Below are 19848 nucleotides of genomic sequence, written 5' to 3'. Positions count from 1 at the left end.
CCGCTCTGCAGGCACCATGGGGGTGGAGGGAGGGCTGCGGTCCAGGGCACCCCTGAGGGGAGAGGCCTGCCTTGGAGGGCATAGCTCGTGTTGGCCGTGATGTTGGACCTTGGCTGTACTGGGGGCCCAGGTTGGCTCGTTAGTCCCCTGATTCCGGGTCATCTGAGGAAGTGTTGCCCCCGCTTCTCCAGAATGCGTGGGAATTGCCTCCAGCTCATGGTGGTGAGATGGACTGGGGCTGTTGGCCCTTTCCACCCACCCCGAGGATCTACCTTACTCCTCCCAAATAGCACCTGCCTTCTTGGCTGCCTGAAAATACCTCTTGTTTTCCCTAAGGCCCTCTTCTTATGGGTGTGGGACATATTTTGGGTGTTAACATAGCACTGAAGTGGAATCCCGTGTGATATTCATGTGGGGAGAGGCCTCTTTGGCACTTAGAAGTTGCTGTCCTTTTTCTTTATCTAAACCTGTTCATGATGAATATTAGGATGGGGCACACCGTCAATCCCAAGGTCACTGCCTGGGTTTGTTTGCAGTCGGATGGAAATTTAAATACCAGCTCCACCTGTACCAGCTCTGTGACCTTGGGCAAGGTAATCTCTCTGAGCTTGTTTTCTCATCTCTCAAAGATGGATCAAAGTGATGCGTGTGGGCAGTTAAGTCAATATACAGCATATAGTTAAACTTAATCAATATTGGCACCTGTCTCCCTTGTCTGGTTTTTTTTTAATGTAAATTTATTTATTTGTTATTTATTTATGGCTGTGTTGGGTCTTTGTTGCTGCGTGCGGGCTTTCTCTAGTTGCAGTGAGTGAGCCTACTATTTGTTGCAGTGCGCGGACTTCTTATTGAGGTGGCTTCTCCTGTTGCAGAGCGCGGGCTCTAGGCTCATGGGCTTCAGAAGTTGTGGCTCACAGGCTCTAGAGCACAGGCTCAGCAGTTGTGCACGGGCTTAGTTGCTCTGCGGCATGTGGGATCTTCCTGGACCAGGGATGGAACCCGTGTCCCCTGCATTGGCAGGCAGATTCTTAACCACTGTGCCACCAGGGAAGTCCCCTCCCTTGTCTGTTATAATTCATATTGGTTTTTGGCACTTCTAATATAAACACGCCATTAAAAGCAAGCTTTGCGCTTTCACGTCAGTGTTTATGCTTGTGCATCCAATAAGTTATGGTTTCTTTAATGCTTCACTTGCAGTTATTTTAAAAATCCCAGTAGATAAATACAAAATGCCTGTGCATTTTCCCTGTCTGCACATAATTAAGAACCAGGGGCCACAAATGTCAATGATGTCACAGTTACAGCTGGTCAACAGACACATGAAGAGTATACTGATTGGAAGCCCAGGTTTTAAATTGTTCTGTCCATATCTATAAGGACTTGGCTTATCTATTTTCCTAGGCCAGAGTTCTATTGATTTGGCTTTCTTGTAATTGAAATCCTCCAAACTAAGAAGTCTTATAGGATCATGCAGATGGATGAACAGGGAAAATATCCAATAAATGCAGCTTGTAAGGAGCACCCTTTGCTTGGAGAAGAAGGTTGCAAAACTAAGAAAGTCAGTCTACATGAACCTGTGTAAATCATGAGACCTGTTCAGCCCTACCGTGCCTGCCAGAGAGCCTTTGAGAAGAAAGAAAAACAGAAAATCAGATTTTAAAAAATCCACAGTCCACTGTGTAGAAGAGATCCGGGAGAAGAACAGTGCCTGGCGTTAGCCAGAACACATCAATGGAGGTAGTCATTTTGCAATTTAAGTATCTTTTCTCTGCTGACTTCAAAACAGTGAAAGAAATTTGAAAAAGAAGCCCATGATTTTGATGGAAGCTGTTTTGACAAGTGAAACCAGGCTTGGCGTGAGGTGGGGACAGGCTCTGGCCAAGCCAATGGAACAGACTTTGGAAGGATTGAGACAAGCTGGGGAAATTGTTTCAAGATGCAGCTGGATCCACTTGAAAGGGGAGGGACGTGGAGGGCACAGACATTTCATCAGCGTTTGAATTAGTGTGGGAGCATTGCGGAGGTGCCCAGACCCACAGGAGTCTCCCTTCTTTTAGCGCCACCTCTGGAGAAGAGAAGAGGATGGTGCCTTTTGAATGGTACACTGTGGACTTCCCTGGTGGCGCAGTGGTTAAGAATCCGCCTGCCAATGCAGGGGACACGGGTTTGGGTCCTGTTCCAGGAAGATTCCACATGCCACGGAGCAACTAAGCCCATGTGCCACAACTACTGAGCCTGCGCTCTAGAGCCCATAAGCCACGATATTGAGCCCACGTGCCACAACTATGGAAGCCCATGCCCCTAGAGCCTGTGCCCTGCAACGAGAAGCCACTGCACTGAGAAGCCTGCACACTGCAACTGAAGAGTAGCCCCCACTCTCTGCAACTAGAGAAAGCCCGCATGCAGCAGCGAAGAACCATCACAGCCAATGAGGAAATAAATAAATTTTTTTTAAAAATGGTACACTGTGAGGGCTTGAGGATTACTGGCTGGTTGTGAACTTAGATGTGGTTGATTTGGAGGGACAGAAAGGGAGAATAGGTATCACTAATTCTCATAGCTGCCAGGAGCTTGCACTGTGGAGGGACAAGGAAGATGTGGCAGGGACAGTATGGAACTCAGTCCCTGGGTTATCGTTGATACATTTTTCAAGGCTTGGTAGTTCTGAGTCTACAAGATGAATGAACATAATCTTTGGGACGCAAAGTCCAGCTTCAGTTACCCTTGGGCATTGATAGTAGCCTCTTCCAAGTCAAGGCCAAGGGCATCACCGTATGTGAGGAAGCCTAGGAATTGCCATAGGAGGTGCACCTCACAGGGCTGTGGGGGTGGGTCTCAGGTAAGGCTCAAGTCACGGGGAGTGGGCTGCTTTGAATTTTCTGTTTCTCAGACCTGATCTATATTCAGATCTTGGGCAAGTCATAGCAGAGACCTCTGTGATGTAAAATAAGTGACTTTGGCTGGCCAGCGAGGAGGGCATAGGAAAGACATGGAAGCTTCCTTAGCACTAATCCAGGCGAAAGAAGTACGTAAGAGACTTTGGGTCCCAGTAGTCTCTGATAATCTGTACTGGACAAAAAGTAACATGGAGAGAATTAAAAATGCAATGCAGTTGTAAAAAGAAAATGAAAAAAATGAAATGCGGAGTAACATGAATATGTTAGCATATAATACACACATATACTCTCACATTCGCATGGCATTTGGGATCTATGCTTGGTGAGCGTTAATGAGGAATGATTTCCTTTTAAAGCAGAGTTGATTTACGATGATATTGGAACAGTGGGGAAAATCTAGGAAACCAAATGGGAAAGCATGCCTACTTCACTTCAGTGCCATCCTGGGGGGAGCTTGGAAGGTAGGAGAGGCTACCACGGGCTTTATAGCGTAAACTGGAAGGTATGGTGGGTATTCCCTGGAGTAATGTGAGGGGGAAAGATGGGTGAGATGCTCGCAGAGCCATGAGGGCTATCTCTTCAGGATAATTGGACATGATCTGAAGGAAAGTTAGAAAGATTTCTAAAGGGCATGTTTGCATGCATCGAAACTTTGTATGATATAAATGGCAAAGAGTGTGCAGAAGGAGGTAAAGTCTGGTGACTAAGGATCTACCTAAAAGGAGTTGCTTTTAAGAAGCAAGGCACAAGAGACCATGTCTTGTATGATTCCATTTATATGAAATGTACAGAAGTGGCAGATCTATAGAGATAGAAAGTGGTGGCTGGGCTGGGAATGGCATTAACTGTAAAAGGGCATGAGGGATCTTACTGGGGTGATGAAATGTTCCAAAACTGATTTATGGTGGTGGTTGCACAGCTTGGTAAATTTCCTAAAAATCATTGAATTGTACATTTGAAATGAATGAATTATATGAGATATAAAATGAGCCTCAGTAAAGTCATTTTACCAAAAAAGTCTTTTTTTTTTTTTTTTAAATAGAAGGGATCTTTTCATTGACCAGTCGTTTTTTTGTGGTGCTTAATATGTGCTAGAGTATGAGGATACAAAACTAAAGATCTTTACAAAGGCATAAATAGTCAATTTTCAAAGAAGGCAGAGAAATACTAAGAATTTTGACCTCATTAGTCATAACTGATTTGCAAATTAGGACATGAGATAGCTCTTGACTGTTAGACTGGCAGATATTTAAAAAAGTGACAAGTTTTTCTCTAAGACACTTCTGGTGGGATTCTAAATTGTCATACCCCTTGCTAGAGGAAAGATTGGAAGTACATACAAAACATTTGAATATGCTTTTGACCCAGCAAGAACTCTGGACCCAGAAAGTCCACATAAAGGAATTTATCTTCAGGAGGTTTAAATATCATCGATACTCTGAGGCCTCCCAATATTTTATCTACAGACTGGTCCTCTGCTCCAACAGATCCAGATATCTAGCTGCCCACACAACAACCACACGAGCATCTCAAACTCAACACATCCAGAACATAACTCCAAAATAGATCTGTGCATCAGAATAGGTCACATAGCCAGCCTCACACCACAGAAGGCTACTCTACCAGCCTCGAGTGATGGCAACTCCATCCTTCTGGTTGCTCAAGCCAAACACCTAGACAGCATCCTTCACTTCTCTCTTCCTCTCACATCCTGTATCAGATCCAAAAGCAAAGGCTGCTGACTCTGCCTTCAAAAACTGATCATGATTTTGGCCACTTCTAACCATCTCTACTGCTACTCTGCACTGAGCCAGCTTCTCTGTCCCTGGAATTTCTGAAGATGAGCGAATATCTGGTCTCGCTCTTACCCCTGCTCTACCAGCAGTCTACTCTCAACATAGAAATGAAGGGATCATTTTAAAACACAGTACATATCACATGACTTCTCTGCTCAGAGCTGAACTGCTTCCCATTTTGCACAAGTCTTTACAACAGACTTGCATAAACTGGCCCCCGTTATCTCTCCTACCTCATCCCCCGTTACTCTCCTCCTCACCCACGCCTCCTCACTGTTCCTCACACACACCAGGCACATTTCCAATTTACTACTTTTCTCTCTTTTTTTTTTTTTTTCCCTCCAATTTACCACTTTTGCATGGGCTCGTCCCTCTGTCTGCAACGCTCTTCTCCCAGGCAGCTGCGTGGCCAACTCTTTCATCTTCTTCAAGTCTTTGCTCAATGTACTTGAGGTTTCAGTCTGACTCTTCCAGCTCCTGGCCTACTCCATCCTCCTGATCCTGTTCGATATTTTCCATTTTCCATAGCACATCTCACTTTCTAGCATACTATTTATTTGGACACTGATTTTAATAGACCTATTGCTTAATTGTCTGTCTGCCCCTGCTGAACTGTGAACATGGGTGTGTTTGCTGCTGTACCCCCAAATGCCTACCGCAGTGCCTGGCGTAGAGTAGGTATTCAATACCTATTTGTTGAATGAGTGAGTGAATGAATGAATTTGTAATGAGCAAGTAGTAATTCTGTAAGCAGAAAAAAACAGTGTTATGTCACGAGGGAAAAACAAGTGAAAGGAATTCCCATGCGCACAGTCAGAGCTCATCCCTTCCTTCATGAGGTGAAATGGACTCATTCATGTACAACAAAGTCTGACGGTACCTGCACATCCTCTGCCCCCCGGGGAAAATGGGACCAACATCATCAGGGTGAGTTAGCAAAGCTGTGTGGCTGGAGTTCTAATTTGATTCTGTATACACTGCAGGTTGATCTCATAGTCATAAGAAACCCTGATTCACTCACAGTAATTGAATAAAGAAATGCAATCATTTGCAAATAGAAGCCTAGAGGTTCTCTTTTGTGGGGCAGTATCTCTGCAGTGTGTTTTATAAGGTCAGTCCTTATTGTTGATCAGGCATTTTCTACTTAACTCTTCTGAATTCTTATTTCCCAAAGGTGTATGGGTGCTTTTAAAAAAGCTTTTATTGATTCCTGCAGGTGTGAGGTACAAGAAAACCTTGGAGGAAAACTGAAACTTCATTGCAACATGATAGCAAGGGCCAGGCTTCTAGTTTCTTCCTGTTAAACTATAATGGAGTTGAAAATGTGGAATGCTTCCTGGTGTAGAGATACTTTGCTGTGAGGGTGGTGAATTTAAATCAATCTTTTTGGTTTGAGATGTGAATTTTTAAGATAAATATGAAAATCAGTGATACCTTGTTGCATGGAAATCAAAATAATTTTTTCACTGATCATACGACTTAGCTATTTATCCAGTATTTTTCTGCAGTCCCCCCTCTACCTGCACCCCTTTATATCCAGGAGCTCCTCACAGAAACAACAAGAGAACCAGCTCTGCTTCAGCACAGAATAGCTCTGCTTGCAGCCCGCGGTTGCAGGCGATGGAATTTAAGCAGGGAGAGGGCGAAAGCGTGTACACTTAATGCTGATGGACACAAATGTAGCTGCTGCCTTCCGGGCAGACACACTGAATTTAATCAACATTTGTAGAGTAGAGGCTAAAACAACCCCTCTCTTTATAACTCCTCTTAGTATATTTCCACCTCTGTTTGATTGTGCCTGAAAGATTTATTTTCAATATTGTTTTGATGTAAGGTTCTTATTGATTTTTATTTCTTAGTCACTGGTGTGAAGAATAATATGTCACTGAGCTCCTTTGATAAGTTTGATGTTGGGAATAAGATCAATTATTTTTTTTGAAGTTTCTGTTGGTATATCTTTCTTTTTTTCATTTTATTTATTTATTTATTATATTTTTGGAGGGTACACCAAGTTCAATCATCCGTTTTTATACACATATCCTCGTATTCCCTCTCTCCCTCGACTCCCCCCACCCACCTCGTCCCAATCCTCTAAGGCATCATCCATCCTCGAGTTGAACTCCTTTTGTTATACAGCAACTTCCCACTGGCTATCTCTTTTACAGTTGGTAGTATATATATGTCTGTGCTACTCTCTCACTTCATCTCAGCTTCCCCTTCACCCCCCACCCCCCCAATCCTCGAGTTCTCCAGTCCATTCTCTGCATCTGCATCCTTGTTCTTGTCTTGTCACTGAGTTCATCAGTACCATTTTTAGATTCCGTATATATGAGTTAGCATACAATATTTGTCTTTCTCTTTCTGACTTACTTCACTCTGTATGACAGCCTCTAGGTCTATCCACCTTATTACATATAGCTCCATCTCAGGGAATAAGATCAATTATAAACTGAGTTAGTCAGTGTGTTGTTCTGCTGCATGTCAAGAACTATGATTTTACCCGACCAGTAAGCTAACCAGTTAGCCTGCCACAGTTTCATGGATGCCAGCAGAAGACATGAGAGTCCTGGATCAGCGATGAAAGACAGTTTATTATTCATAGAACTAGCAGTAGCCAGAGGATCAGTGTATTTACACCTCTTCCACACACCCCAGTTCCCCCAGGGCAACGTGGACCTCTGTCTTGGTCTAGAGATGGGTATGCTTTAAATTTCACTGCTACATTCTGTGGAGGTTGCAGGTTTTGGTAGCTGATAATTTGGTTTGGGTTTGAATGGCCAATATTGTATCATAGTTCAGAAAAAAATTTTTTTTCAAATATTTGCCATGATTCTTCACCCTCAACCTGTTTCTCAATCCAAATTTTATGATAAAAAATAAGTACACATTTTATAATAAAGAGAACATATTCATTTATTCATATTTTCTGGGCACCAGATAAGAGAGAGGAGGGGAGAGTTGCTGAACCCAGGCATTTGTGCTGAATACAGGAGGTGAGGACTAGTAAAAACTGGCTTCCTCAGTTACCTCCCCCAGCCAGCAGTTGCAATACAGTGTTCTAGTTACTTCTACACTAAGCCTAGATGCTGATCTATTTTCAAATCCTCATTTGGTGCCTGAGTCCCATCTTCCTCCATCTACTCAAAGCTAATGTCCCTCCTCTGTGAGCTAGCAAGGAAGGAGATTGAGTTATCTCCAGAAAGGGCCGTAGGAGCGCACCAAGGCTATCAGTCCCTCTTACCAGCGTGATATGCAGCGCCCAAATTCTGCCTTCAGGATCCCCAAAGAAAGTTTGGCTCTTTCTAGGGAGAGTTGTGGAATCTGGGAGAAGCGTGCCCCAAATTCCAGGTAGCTGGGAGGCAACACCCGAGAGAGACTGCCCTTGGGGAACCTGGTTCCTAAATGACTCCAGGAAATGATGTGTATCATCTTCCCATCCCCTCTTGGAGAGCTGTCCAAGCTTGACTCCCTCTGTTTCCCAGCCAAGACTTCACTGGGTAATTTATATATACTTAACTCTTCCTCTCAGCCCATTGTTCTCTGGGAACCTACAGATTTATAACCTCAGACAGCCCTCTGGATTAATTAAGCTTAGCAGGTTTTCAAAGGACCACAAACAGCTCTTCAGCCTCCCGTTGCTTCTTCGGCAAGAGGAAATCTTAAGCAAGAACAATCGATCTCTGTTTGTCCTGTGCGAGACAGGGTGGCTATTAGCAGCTAGTCTCACTCTAGAAAACTCAGATCCTGACATAATAACTTGTCTATAAACATTTTCTTGCAGTCAGTGTTTAGTCTCCTGCTACATGTACTGGGGACCTGACATACTCAGATGGAGGAAGAATATCTGCTTTGGTGAAAAGTTCCAGAATCCTTTTATGTGTTCTCTGAGTTATGCAAGCCATTGTAGTTCAGGCCAGGGCCCGGCAGCGGCGATCCAAGATCCTCTGAGCTACACGCATATGTGCGCCCATGGTTCAGCCCAGCGGTACCCCGCTGTGGGTTCACACCATGCACCAGGCATCAGTGATCGATGGCTGGAGGCTCAAGATGATTTCCAGGGACACCTGGAGATCGCTTCTTCCAAAGGCTTTGGCAAAACAGTCTCAAGTATCAAAATTGTACAGCTGCTTCCAGCCCTCTTTTGATAGAATCAGGGCATGAGTAAATAATGAGTGTCTTTGGCCTTCCAGCATCTCTTCTGTCTTTGCCCATCTCTTTATCTCCTGCCCCATATTCATCTTAGTCTTCAGACTCCAGACAGCTTTATCCCTTCAGCTCCTCCAAGCATCCAATCTCACCTGCCAACCCGTTACCAGGCTCCCACCCCTGCAGAGCCCAGACTCTAGAATTATGATAGCATCAAGAAACAGAGAAGGTTCTCAGACTTTCCTTTGGATAAAGCACTTCTTTGAGGGAAAGGAGGAGGGAGGGATCTAGTCAGACACAATGCTTGCAAAGGCCAAGTGAAATAAAGAACCACAACACATTCCAGAGGAAGCATTCTAGGCTAGAGCTCAGACCCTCGTTTCTGGCCTTTCCTTGTTTATCTTAAGGCCAGCCTGGGATGGTCAAAGTCAAATAAATTTTAATTTAATTGAATGAATAATTTGACATGCCAGAGGATAGTTTCAAGTTTTTAAAAGAAACCAAAAAATAATCATATGGTAGAGAAGCTTCTAAAAGGCTCATTTTACAATCTGTTGTTAATGAAGCAGAGACCTTCTATTTTTTGAAGTCACGTGATTGTATTTCGTTTCTGGTCTAATGTTGACTTTGAAGTTTAAAGATCCTTATGGTGGGTAAGAATCCTACTGAACAAAAACGGGGATTTGGAAGTATGAGTTAGCCAGGCAGGTGCGGGAAAAGTTAGGCAAGTTGTTTAAATACAGAAGGAGAAGGGTGTGGCGGCATTACATTTAAGGTGATTCAAAGAATTGTAAGAAAATTACCGGCTGCCTAAGAGTCTCTTTTTCACTAACTTGTTACAGTGTCCATAATTCATTCATTACACTTTGCCTTCGGGATGACCTTAGAAAATGCAGCATCCAGGAAGGAATAAAGTAGCCTGTCATACAGTTCCCCGAAGGTGTCAGGGTCTTATTTATTGCTAGGAAGCCAGGAAAGGACAGGGAGATGGTGCCAAGCTAAGGATAAACTCCTCTTGCTTTGTAATTTTGCTGAGTGTGGATCCTGCAGAAGGAATAAAAGACTGTCAGTCATGGAACCTTCCAAGGTTCTTGGAGCATCCATGAGAATAGAGATGGGAAAGATATTCAAGATCTTGTGCTCCAAATCAATGCACTAGCCTTTTCGGTACTGAAAAGGTCTCTGCAGACAACCCCATCAAGTTGTTTAGAGTTTTAGTATAAAAAGCAGAGATCCCAAAGCAGTTTTAGAGGAGCTACCTTTCCAGGTGAAATCTTTTGGGTTTGTGGTAAATGTCCTGGAGGCCTAGGACGACTTGGACCTAAAAGGACTGTCTCTAGTTTTCCAGGTTTTTGTTTTATCCTTGGCGCTGGGATGGCTTGCTCCTTCCTATCCCTGGAACTCTTCCCAGGAAACTAGCATTCGCAATTAGAACATGAAAGCAACTTGGAGATGATCCATTCTAACACTTTCACTTTGCAGATGAGGAAACCGAAGCACAGGGATGGTAATGATTTACGAAACGGAATTGCATAGAGGATGTGCATGGTTGGGAAGCAGACAGACCTGGGTCTACCAGTTGGCAATTATGTGAACTTGGGCAAGTTAGTTAATATTTATGAGCCTCAATTTCTTCTTCTCTCAAGAGAGTTCTTAAAGGGCACCCACTCAAAGATTAAATTCAAAACTTGGCTGATATTCTATTTCCTATTTTTTAAATTGAGACCTAATTCACATAAAATTCACCATTTTAAAGGGTACAATGTAATGGGTATATTCACCATGTTGTGCAACCATCACCACTATCTAATTCTAGAACATTTCCATCACTCCCCACAAGAAACTTGTATCAGCACCTCAATTCTCCTCTCTCCCCCATCTCCCCAGCTCCTGGCAACTACTGATCTCCTTTCTATCTCAATGAATCTGCCTGTTCTGGACATGTCCCCTAATGGAATGACATACAGCCTTTGTACCATGGCCTCTTTCAGTCGGCATAATGCTTCAAGCTTCACCCATGATGACTGCTGAATAGTATTCCATTATGCGGATATACCATGTTTTGTCTGTCCATTCATCAGCCAATGGAAATTTGGTATAATTGCCATTGTTTTACAAGGTTGGGCCAAAGCTATAATGAGAACTTGGGTGCCTAACTCTCAATGGGTCCTGTTTTTACTACCCCATTCTGTTTTTCGTACATCTGAGCATATGTATTGGATTAATAGTAGTGGTTGTTCAGAGGAAACTCTTATAACCTGGCTAATTGATCTCATGATTTTATACCTTTAAAAGATTTTATCCAGTATGGAAAAAAATACACACTTCAAAAAATGAAATCTAAACGTAGAAAAATGGTGCTGAGAACCAGGATTCATTTTCATTTTCTGGATTCCAGTCTAGAAAGGTCTTCAAGCCTCTTCATCTCACGGTACTTCAAAGAGCAACCTGGGATCTGTATCTTTTATTTACCTGGTTTTTATGTGTAAGTTCATTGCCATGGCTTATAGCCCAGGATCAGAGAAGGTTTTTACTAGCTTTGGTTGGTGTTTGAAGACTCTTTTCTCGTTCACTTTACTCCAAGGCAAAAATTCAGAATTGTTCTCTTCTTCGGTTAGATAGTGGCTGTCATTGCATTAGCCTGACCATTAGGTATGGGGAATATATGCCCTTGGCTCAGAACTTAGTACATTTCAAGCATGGCCTGTCATCTCTCCTTACTACCTGGCCCCCTTTCCACATACTCTACTGCCCCCACTCTCAGGTCTGATTTTTAGGCCTTGAGGGAGAGAGGCTAGTTTGGTATACTTGGAAAAGTTCTCTGTTTTTCATGTATTGAAGATGTAGGCAACATAGCCCCAGGCCTTCTCTCTGTGGGGCTGAAAGATGGGAAGCAGGTCTGACTCGTTAAGGATTTTTGTTGTTGACATTCTTTGCTTGGGAACCAGTGATGTGTAGAATGTGGCAAGATTCCAGTAGTGAAGGCGTTTCCCTGGGTTCATCTGGGGTTTGTGCTTCCTTATCTCGGGTGGCATGAGTGGGAGATCCAGCCCAGCCTGGCTTCCTGACTTTGAGCAAGTGTTTTCTTTGCTGAAACTTTAATGATCTGGTCCTGGATGCTGCTAATTACTCACCTCATTTGCTGTCCTATTGTTATTCTTTAAGATCTGGAGGAGTCATTGTGTGTCAGGCTTCACGTGCATTATCTCATTTACGTGATTTCCTGCTTCTCGGTGTTTGGCAGTCCTCAGTTACATGTGGAAACGACTGAGCCTGTCCCTTGTCTTCCTCAAGCTAAACATGCCTCCTTCCTCCCGCTATTCCTGGTTGCCACAGTTTCCAGCAGCCATCTTCGTCCCGATCGCCGTGTCCATGTGTTTTCCACTTGGGCAGTGTCCCCCTTCACGTGATGCCCAGACTGGAAATGACACTTCACGTGTGCTACGAACAAACTAGAACCGTTACCAAGAAATGAACCTGATCCTCATTTCATGCCGCACGCATTTGGGGGTGCTTCTTTACTGGCTGCATCTTAATACCAGCCAACCCCCTCCACCTCCCCACTCAGGATCTTTTTTGCACTTTCACTGCTGTGAGGCCAAGGTTCCTCTTGTGGAGTTTTTTTTTTTTCCTCCCCACTTTGGCTCTTTCAAATCTGTGGCTTTTTTTCCGTTTTTTGAAGTGTAGTACAATGTTGTATTCATTTCTGCTGTACAGCAAAGTGATTCAGTTATACATACATATATATGTATGTTTTCTTTTTCATATTCTTTTCCATTGTGGTTTATCACAGGATATTGAATATAGTTCCCTGTGCCATACAGTAGGACCTTGTTGTTTCTCCACTCTTTATATAATAATCTGCACTGTGCAGTTGATTCTTTTAAATTTATTTTTTATTGGCTGCATTGGATCTTTGTTGCTGCACATGGACTTTCTCTAGTTGCGGTGCACAGGCTTCTTACTGCGGTTGCTTCTCTCGTTGCGGAACACGGGCTCTAGGCGCGTGGGCTTCAGTAGCTGTGGCACTCAGGCTCAGTAGTTGTGGCTCGCGGGCTCTAGTGCACAGGCTCAGTAGTTGTGGCCCACAGACTTAGTTGCGTCACGGCATGTGGGATCTTCCTGGACCAGCGATCGAACCCATGTCGCCTGCATTAGCAGGTGGATTCTCAACCACTGCGCCACCAGGGAAGCCCTGCTGTTGATTTTTTGATCCTAAGAGCAGAGCTGTACATTTCCCCCAATCTGGTTTATCCATTTCCCCTGGGGACTTGCAGTGTCATCCCATCGGAATGCTATGAATGGGAGGCTGGCATCCCTCTGAGGCAACAAGCTGTTGAGTGAATGGAGAATAATTTTTTTTTCATATGTTAGGATTGGCTCTGTTTATCGAAACAGACTACCTTCGTAGGGTACTTTCATGAGTTATTTCCAGTTCATGGTGGTTTTGGGGTTTGTTTGGGGGTTTTTAGCATCCACGATAGATTAAAAGAGGGCATGGAGTGTGGAGCCTCTTGAAGAAGCTTAGGGCCTCAGCCACTCAGCCAGGCTTGTAGTGACGTAGGTCCTGCGTGGGCCATCAGCTGCGTCAGCCCTCTGCAGCGTTTCTGGAGGATGTTTGGAGGATTTTTAACTGGCCGCTCTCTGTCCGTTGCAGTTACCTGGCTGAGCAGTGCTGGAATGGCGGCTTCATCTACCTGATCATGCTTCGCCGTTTCAAGCACCAAGTCCACTCTCCTTATAACGGCAACAGTAGCAACAGCTCTGAACCAGGAGAGACGCCAACCTTGGAGCTGGGGGACCGAACGGTGAAAAAGGGGAAAAGAGCAAGAAAGTTTGGGGTCATTGCCAGGCCTTCTACCCACAGAGCCACTGAGGAATCCAAGAGCAGCACTGGCTGTGAGTTGGACAGCGATCCCGTGTCTGAGCTGGACAATGGCCTAGACCCTGAACTGGGAAACGGTCATGCTTTTGAGCTAGAAAATGGCCCAGATTTGCTCAAGGAGGTGGCCGGACCCCATCTAGAGAGGTCGGAATTAGACAGAGGGACAGAGCCTAGAATTTCAAAGACGGACGCCCCTCTGCCCGCAAGCAATGACAAACGCCGCTTCTCAAAATCTGGGAAGACGGACTTCCAATCCAGCGACTGCCTGGCACGGGTAAGGTTTGCTTAGATGGTAGAACCTGAATTTTCAATGAAATATTGTTTGCAGTTGCATTTAAGGTTTAGAAAATACATCTAAGATGACCTTGCATTTAGAAGCCAAAAGATTTATTAAGGTAAATAATCATAGGACATGACAATAACAACAAAAAAAATCCAAGTCATTTTATCCCACTTAAATGAAGAGCTAGTCAAGTGATCCTAAGTGGAAAATTCAAGCCTTCTGTGGTGTAATTTGAGTCATATGAGGCCCAGATAAAGTACTTGAACTGCATCATTATTTATCACTGCTGTCACCGGTGGAATTGCCACTGCAAGGCCAAGAATTCCTGGTGACCGCTGATAGCATAAATATCCAAGCCTCAGTATTACACAGGAAGGATGTCCAACCTGCAGGGAAGCATCTGCTTTTATTTTTAACACTTCAAAACCAGTGACATTTTCATGGGATGGTGGTATTATATTGCTGAATTCCAGTGAAGTTTGGAAACTTCACAGAAATCTCTGATACTATGATATCCAGCTGTGATGGTCAGAGCTGGTCTTACCTAAAGGCAAAGCAGCTGTGGTCTGTTCTGAATGGTAATAGACACACTTCTAGCCTCAAATTGTCTCCTCCATTATAACCAACACACTCTTGTTAAGTTACATTTCTTTAGAGTTGGCATGCTTGTTCCAAGAATCCTCTTGGCCGGATACTCCTCTGGGTTTCTAACAAAGCAGTGACTAGCTAGATGGTTCCTGATTGGTTACTTCTCTTCATCCTTAGGAGATGCCCTCTCAGGATGAAAGAGGAAGTTGGAAAGGTGGAAAATGGGCACAAAGGAAGTATCGAGTTCTGCTTTGAAGCCTGGGAAATGGTGCCCTAGGAGTGAGTGTAACTTCTAGTAAGGCTATTTCATGCATATTTCTGCAGCTGTAGCCCATCTATATAATAGGTTGAGAAGAATCAAAATAACCCCTCTCTTAAGGGACCATGTTCCTTCATTTGAGGAGCTGGGTGATCTTCATGAAGCCTTACACAGAGAAGCTATATTTGTAGATGGAATGTACAAACAAATCAGAAGGAAAAAATTAATGTTTCTATTAATGATTTTCTACCAGTTTTATGCCCCTCTTCCCCCAAAAGAGGATTAAGGGCAGTAAAAATATTATAATGTGTTCCTTATCAATGAATACTGTATCTTGATATTATTTTTTTCTTCTGATGATTAGATTGTGAATATGCAGAAAGCCTAAGGTGGAAAAAACAAGTGGGTAATATTTGTTCATTTTGAAGGTTTAAGGTACCAAAAGTTTAGGGCGGAATCTCACATTCAGTCCAAAGAATAGCTTTTCATCTTGCCTAGGACACCGTGGAAATAATTTGAAACGATTTTAAAAGGAAAAAAATGCCACACCAAACTTTTAACAGGGTACCATCCTCCACTCATCCTGATTAAAGGCAGTAACATAAAACTGAATTTCTAGACTAGACTATCTTAAGATTGCACATACCAGAGTTCCTTTGCCTGGTTTTTTGCACTCAAGGTCAAATGTCCAAGAAGATACAAATGAAGGGTGAAAAAAACCAAACCTTGATCTATTGCCTTTTTTTTTTTTTTGAAGCCCCATGCCTATCGAAAGGAGAGACTTGCCATCTGGAATTCTTCATAACTGTTCTAAATCTATAGACTGATTATCGACCCTGGGTTGTACTTTTGGTCTTGGAAAGTCAGAATGGGCCACACAGCTTCTCAGGCATGAGTATTTCAGTACCCTCTTCAACCCCAGAAGTATCTTAAGTAGATGCATTCACCTGGGATTGATAGGGTTGGCGAGAAGTAGATCTTCACAGCTTTCCTCTGCATCCTGGTGGCACCCAAACTGGGACCAATAGAACTTAACAGAATGCTGCTTAGATTCTTGGGCTGGATAGATTTATATTTTTACTCCAGGATGAGCCCAAGGTCATGCTAAAATGGAATTTCTAGAAAAACAAAACTTAGCTATTTACCTCTTAAGCCTTGGGAGAAAAATTCCATTCCATTTAAATAATGGGAGATTAGACATGTCAGTATTATTCTGTTCTGCTTTCTTAATGATTTAATATATCTACAAAGACTTAATAAATTACAGACAAGGCTTATAATCATTCAGACCATTTTTTTTTTTTTTTTGGTCAGGTACTGCTTTTTCATAGACTTCTTTCTTACAGGAAAATAAATCCTCAGGCTTTTTTCCTATATTCTATTCTCCCTTATTGGATCTATAGGAAACACATTTCCTTTTAACAAATAGCTCCTTTTAAAAACTGGCTTGTTTCTATAAAATAGTAACACACAATGATACACATGCAAACAGATTAATTTTTAAAAATACAAAAGTTGGGCCCATCTTCTAAAGCACAAGTGTCTCCTAGGACATAGATAAGCAGTTTTAGAAATGAGTTCAGAATTCCTTACTCTCTGTCTAGTAAAGATCATTACTTATCCAAGGTGACATATACGTAATGTGTATTTTTGTGATGCTGCATGGGAAAAATGAATACAGGCAACCTTAGCCGTGTAACAAAAAAAAAAAAAGAATTCTACCATTTGCCGGTCAGGAGAGTTTATTCATAGCTGGCGTGTGTGTCTGTGGGTCCATTTGTGGTCTTACCCTAGTATCCAGATTCCACCCTGTGCAGTCCCAGACCTGTTTCCTGTAAGTGGTTCAGCAGAGAGCTCAGAAAGGCTGCCCCAGGTCTGAATCTGCAGGAAAGTATGTGAAACTTGGAGAGTCACACTCAGGCCCTCTCCTGGGTGGTCCCTGATGTTTGCATCGAGCAGAAGCAGAGGAGGATGGCCCTCTTTTAGGAAGCCCCCATGGTCACTGGGTGAACTTATATCCTTCTCCACGGTAATGTCTCCTAAGTTCATGTCTGCCTTCACCTCTCTCCTGGGCCCTTGAGCCTTCTACTGACCGCCTACAGGATGTCTCCGTCTTAGACATTTCTCATCATGCCTGAAACTCGGTGCATCGCTTTCCCATACCACCAAACCTGCTCCAGCGTTCCAGGTCTCACCACCCACAAAGTTGCCCAAGCCAGAAACCTGAGATTCAGCTAGTGACCACTAGCCCTGGTTTGTGCAGAACTTCCCCTGGTTTTGCACTGACAGTCACGTATCCTAGGAAACACCTTCACCCAGCAGATTGGGACGTTGGCATCATCTGGTCAGCAGAAATACTGCCCTCTCCCTTACAGCACATCCAGTCAGTCACCCAATCCTGTCAACTCCTGCTCCCTCTCGATCTCCACCGGCTCCACTTGTCTGTGCCCCCTCCTGCCGCTTTAGTCCAGGGCCAGGCTGCTTTCATTTCTCACCTGTGTGGTCACAGTAGTCTCCCACACGTCTCACTGCTCCCACTTTGATCCCATCATCCACTGTCCCCACGGCAACGAGAGGGACTTTTCTAAAGAGCAATTCTTACCATGCACGCATGCGCACTGCAGCTTAAACCATTTGGTGGTCCACTTTGCCCTTAGGGTAATAGTGGAAACACTACCCCAAGGGCACCTTGGCTTGACATAGCACGTGAGGCCCTTTCATCACCTGATTCGTGCTTAACTTTTTGCCCCTATTTCTCACTGCTTTCTTCCTCCCTGACTTGGGCCGAATTCGTTTTTTTTCAGGAGGCCTTGCTCATGCTTGCCTCTGAGCCTTTCCTCTCTCTGTCCCAGCTCAGTGCCTTGCACCTGTAGGTGCTCTGTAGACATTTATTAATAAAGGCACAGGAGAACCCCAGGCCTGAGAGACAGGGCACTGGGTTCCAGCCCTGGTTCTGCCATCCCCAGCTCTGTGGCCTTCAGGCTGCCATGTCCTTCCTTTGAGCTTCAGTTTTCTCACCTACAAACTGAGCATTTTGGTCTGATGACTAAGGGATTTCAACTCTGATATTATGATCATGTGTCTCTTCATTTCTCACTGATCATTCTAAGTAAGAGGGGATATGCAAACAGTCTCAAAATAGGTCTGCAACTGGAGCCAGAGCATTTACTGCAGTGACATTCTAGTTGGATGATGTGTCTTCTCACATTTGGGGCAAAGATGCTGGTATAAAATTTTATTTTGGGTTCCGGCAGATGAGGTCATCTAAAGGCTGCCAAGGCAGCTCCCATTACTGTACTGCCCCTGTTTTGGTAAGTAAATCCCTCTGTTTGCCTTCGTGAAGAGATGCATGTGTGAGCTCACACAATAATTGGCCGTTTATAGGGAAGGGTAGCACTCCGACAGCATTAATACAGACGTCCGTAGCGTCCAATATCGCGTGGTTTGGCTCTGTCTCAACAGGCTGACAAAGTCTCACTGCCCTTTAAGCCAATGTAAAAGGAAGCAAAGGCCCAAGCCATCTGTCTAGACGGGGTCTGTTTCAGAACTCTGTCATCTCTACAACTGGATCTGTGTTCACACGCTGAACATTGGCAAACACGCAGGTCTCCCATCTGGGTGAACTTCTTAACGTCAGTCTCAATAACGTTGAAGAACCCTAAGATTAGCGGGTAAACATTCTATATTTGTTAATTCAGTAACATTCATGCAGTATTGTGATGTGCTGGGCACTGTTCTAGCTGCTGGAGAACCCACTGGTAAAAGAGAGAGAAGATTCCTGTTCTGTGGCATTTGTCATGTATAAGGGGCCACAAGCAATAAATCAGCAAATAAACAAACCAGAATGTTAGATGCTGACCATAAGTACGATAAATGAAGTAAAACAGTGAAGTGACAGATGGCCCGGCAGTGACGTGGACGGGGGGGGCACGTTGTTACTGGGTGTCAGCACAGACCTCGTTAAAGAGACCAAGTTTCAGCTAAAGACGGAGGGTCAGGAAAGAGCAGCCCCGCAAAATCTTGGGGCAGAATGTTTCTGGCGAGGACCTAGCCCATGCAGCTGCTGTAAGACAGGAACAGCTGAATATTCCGGGAGCAGAGAAACTGCAGTACAGTGAGTGACAGGGAAAGGACCAGGAGGTGATGTGGACGGACCTAGATTATAGAGGTTCATGTTCACTATTGCAGAGAGTGTGGACTTTGTTCTTTAAAGTCTAGAGGTGAATGGTTGGAAGGTTTCAGCTGAGTGCATATGAAGTATTTTTTTTAATGTTCACCCTAGATGTATAATGAATAATAGTTTGTGAAAGGTAAATCATAAAAAGGGAGACCAGATTGGAGGCTATTGTGATAACCCAACCTAAAGATGCTGGTGGCTTTGACAAGGGGGGTGGCAGGGAAGAGGAGCAGAGGTAGGTGAACGTGGATCTATTTTGCAAATAGAGCCTTCAGATCTCACTCAAGGTTTAGGTGTATGAAATAGAAGGATGAATCAAAGACAATTCATGGGTTTTTGGTTTGCGTATCCTCTTAAACTCGACTAGATGATATTGTTATTCCCATTGAGATGGGAAAGCCAGGAATGGAAGAGTAGGAGAGTCCTGTTTTGACCTACTGGTGTGTGCAGTAGACACCTGAGTGGAATTTTAAGAAGGCAGTTGGAAATATACTTGATATTATTGTATTTAAGTTGGCCTGTTGGTTTTTGGCCAGTGCCAGCTTTAGACGAATAAACTTCAGACACTGATTTTATTTTTAACTGAATGCTGCTTTCGGCTGTAGGCAGCTAGATATAATACTGACAATTGTACAATTAAGACTGATAACATCTGCCTCTTCCTGTTTCTGCCTCCCTTTGTGTTCCTCAGAACCCCTTCATTAGATGATCCAGAAATTCCAGGGTAAGGAAACTTGCATCACTTTCTTTGAATTCTCCCCTTATAGTTTCTATTGTCTGTTATGGGGGGGACATATGATTGGATGAAAGTGAAAAA

General features: G+C 43.8%; 1 protein-coding gene across 10 annotated transcripts in view; it reads left to right on the top strand.

The window, feature by feature from the left end:
- Window positions 1–19848, top strand: part of PDZD2 (PDZ domain containing 2) — a 190633-nt gene that overhangs the window by 83654 nt on the left and 87131 nt on the right. For 5 of the 10 annotated variants that reach the window (XR_009049124.1, XM_057708100.1, XM_057708101.1 and 2 more), the window contains one exon: window positions 13497–13998. The exons of 1 other annotated variant lie outside the window; for it this stretch is intronic. Coding sequence is in view for 5 of the 9 variants with exons in the window: in XM_057708100.1 (XP_057564083.1) it covers window positions 13543–13998 (456 nt within the window). In the remaining 4 variants the exon portion in view is untranslated. Of the gene's footprint in view, window positions 1–13496; window positions 13999–14772; window positions 14875–19722; window positions 19756–19848 lie in introns of those variants that run through there. 4 more of the 10 variants (XM_057708107.1, XM_057708106.1, XM_057708104.1 and 1 more) reach the window with 3 other exon arrangements.

The sequence above is a fragment of the Hippopotamus amphibius genome, chromosome 15, assembly GCF_030028045.1.
Source record: "Hippopotamus amphibius kiboko isolate mHipAmp2 chromosome 15, mHipAmp2.hap2, whole genome shotgun sequence".
NCBI lineage: Eukaryota > Metazoa > Chordata > Mammalia > Artiodactyla > Hippopotamidae > Hippopotamus > Hippopotamus amphibius.
Note: the sequence above shows the minus strand (reverse complement) of the source record. Positions and strands in the feature narration are given on the sequence as shown.